Source organism: Salpingoeca rosetta (assembly GCF_000188695.1).
Source record: "Salpingoeca rosetta unplaced genomic scaffold supercont1.6, whole genome shotgun sequence".
Classification (NCBI taxonomy): domain Eukaryota; class Choanoflagellata; order Craspedida; family Salpingoecidae; genus Salpingoeca; species Salpingoeca rosetta.
Window position 1 is genome coordinate 1264576 of NW_004754928.1, and position 2500 is coordinate 1267075.

The 2500-nt window shown below is 57.0% G+C and overlaps 2 protein-coding genes across 2 annotated transcripts in view; one reads left to right on the plus strand and one right to left on the minus strand.

The window, feature by feature from the left end:
• Nucleotides 1–193: 193 nt before the first annotated feature.
• Nucleotides 194–530, plus strand: PTSG_11932 (uncharacterized protein; the record flags this gene model as incomplete). The annotated part of the gene is made up of 2 exons (XM_004996304.1): nucleotides 194–205; nucleotides 378–530. The coding sequence occupies 2 exons, from the start codon at nucleotides 194–196 to the stop codon at nucleotides 528–530; spliced, it is 165 nt and encodes a 54-aa protein (XP_004996361.1).
• Nucleotides 531–633: 103 nt separating this feature from the next.
• The window catches only part of PTSG_02853 (AGC/RSK/RSK protein kinase), a 5724-nt gene continuing 3857 nt past the window's right edge, over nucleotides 634–2500 (minus strand). Inside the window, exons 13-16 of the mRNA XM_004996305.1 lie at nucleotides 2017–2276; nucleotides 1687–1763; nucleotides 1318–1504; nucleotides 634–1157 (exon numbers count right to left, since the gene is read on the minus strand). Coding sequence (XP_004996362.1) covers nucleotides 1139–1157; nucleotides 1318–1504; nucleotides 1687–1763; nucleotides 2017–2276 — 543 coding nt within the window. The 3' untranslated portion in view covers nucleotides 634–1138. The remainder of the gene's footprint in view (nucleotides 1158–1317; nucleotides 1505–1686; nucleotides 1764–2016; nucleotides 2277–2500) is intronic.

Sequence of the window (2500 nt, forward strand, 5' to 3'; positions counted from 1 at the left end):
TGTGTGTGTGTGTGTGTGTGTGTGTGTATCGCAGCTGCACCTGAGAACAGATCATCAGACCTTCAGTCAACTCAGCTCCATGCTGATGTGCAAGTGATTGTCCCTTTGTTCATCATACTACGACAGGGTATTGCGACGTTTATGGTCAACTGCTTTCTCGACGCTCGCGCCGCTCCTCGGATTCAAGGCCGCCATGTTCAACCTGGTATGTGTGTGTGTGTGTGTGTGTGTGTGTGTGTGTGTGTGTGTGTGTGTGTGTGTGTGTGTGTGTGTGTGTGTGTGTGTGTGTGTGTGTGTGCTTTCGTGTACTGTTCGTTTTTCGTTCGCTTTCACAACAACGCTCATCATACATACATCACCGCCGCCTCCAACTGCAGGTATTCACGTGCAACGTGCCCTCTGTGCGGCTGTGGCAGCGACTTGGCTTCCAGCAAATTGGGCTGCTGCCCAACGCTGGAAACATGAAGGGCGTGGGCATGTCTGACGCAATCATCTTCTACAAGGCATTTGAGGAGGACGCCCAGACCTGATGCAGTTGTGAGTGGTGTGTGTGATGGTCATAATATGCTCGCGTTGCCTCACCCTCATCACACGTGTGCACATGAGGCACAGCGGCACTACTGTCGACACGTGCGTGGTGTGCGTGTGCGTGTTTACGTGCGTCTGCAAGAGCGGAGAGATTCGATAACGTGGCAAATGCGAAGCAGCAAGAACGGCAATGACAATGCAAAAGGCAGGGAAGAGTCCCAAGCACACCCACACACCCACACACACACGCACGCTCGCACGAACGAAGGAAGATCGAACGGAAGGTGGAGGGGAATTGAGGGGAGGGAGGTGTCAGGGCAGGGGCAACAGAACAAACAATGTGCAAGACAGGAACGAGGGGAGAGGAGGGGGAGAGGAGGAGTGAAGGACGAGGGGAAGAGTTCACAGCACACGCGTGCAAGTCAGCAAAGGGGTGGGTGGAAGAGGGGATGGCACACATACACAAAACAAGGGAACTGGTCTGCACAAGGACGAAACGGAGACGAAAAATCAAAGCGAGCAAGAGGGCAAGCTGCTGCACACGCAACAGCAGCGGTAGCGATTGCGCCCTGGCGTGATGTTGATACGTGTACTTGTATCTCGGTTGCTTCTATTCCATTTCATCCAACCTGGAACGTGTGAACAAAGTAGGTGCATGTGTGCGTGTGTGTGCGTAAGTTACGAGACGCAGATGTGCGGAAGCACGTCGTGGGTGCAAGCACATATCACACAGACACACACACACAGACACACACACACACACACACACACACACACACACACACGTACTTTGGCAGTGCGGGGAGGTGCTTGCGGCGCTTTGCGAGCGTTGACTCGGAGATTGGGGCGAGGGAGACGGGGGATGGCGTGTCCTTGGCGGTGAACATGGCCTCAACTGTCGCCTTCATCTGCGCAACGTGTGTTGGCGACAGCTTCTCGTCCATCTGCCCGGCCGGCGCCGTCGACGGGCGCTCTCCTGGTGGTGATGGTGATGGTGGTGATGGTGAGGTGGGTGATAATGAGGGGTGAATGATCGGGCACGTGGCGGTAGCAACGGGTGTTACAAACCCGGACAGGACCTGCACGCGCTGCAGGCAAAGTCCAGTCAAGTCCCCCTCTACACAACAGCTGCACAGCACGGCAGGTGTGGCGACTCACTGAGCCATGGGTGGAGGAGGGCCTGGTGTGCCGTGATGCGGCGCTCCGGGTCCGTGTGCAGCATGCCCTGGATCAGCCTGATGGCGGTGGTGGTGGTGGTGGGAAGGAGGGGGCGTACGGGGGACGAGTGAGGATGGGAATGCGTGTGGAGGGGGCAGGACAGGGGACGGGTTGGACCAAGCCAACGGATACACATGTACACGAGAACAGAAACACACACACGCACGCAAACACACACACTCACACACACACACGCACGCAAACACACACACAAACACACACACACACTCACACACACACACACGCGCGCGCGCGCGCAAACCAACTCACTCCTTTGCCGAGTCTGAGACGGCGTGCCAGACGGGATGGCCAAATGGGGCGGCACCAACGGTGATGCGCTTCAAAATGTCCTCGGATGTGTCTGTGGGCGCCGATGCAAACGGCGGGAAGCCGGCGAGCGTGATGTACAGCAGCACACCCACACTCCACATGTCGCACGCCTTGTCGTAGCCCTGCTTCTTGAGGACCTCCGGCGCGACGAAGTTGGCGGTGTAGCACGGCGTCATCAGCATCCCGTTCTCCGCAGTCAGCTGGTAGGGGGTGTGGGGGGGCGTGATGGGTGATGGTGAGTCGAAGAAGGTGGTTGGAATCTTGTGTGTTGCAGCGCCAAGGAAGACCAGTACACACACACACACACACAGACACACACAGACACACACACGCACACGCACACACGCACACACACACACACGCACACACGCGCACACACACACACACACACACACACACACACACACACACACACACACACACA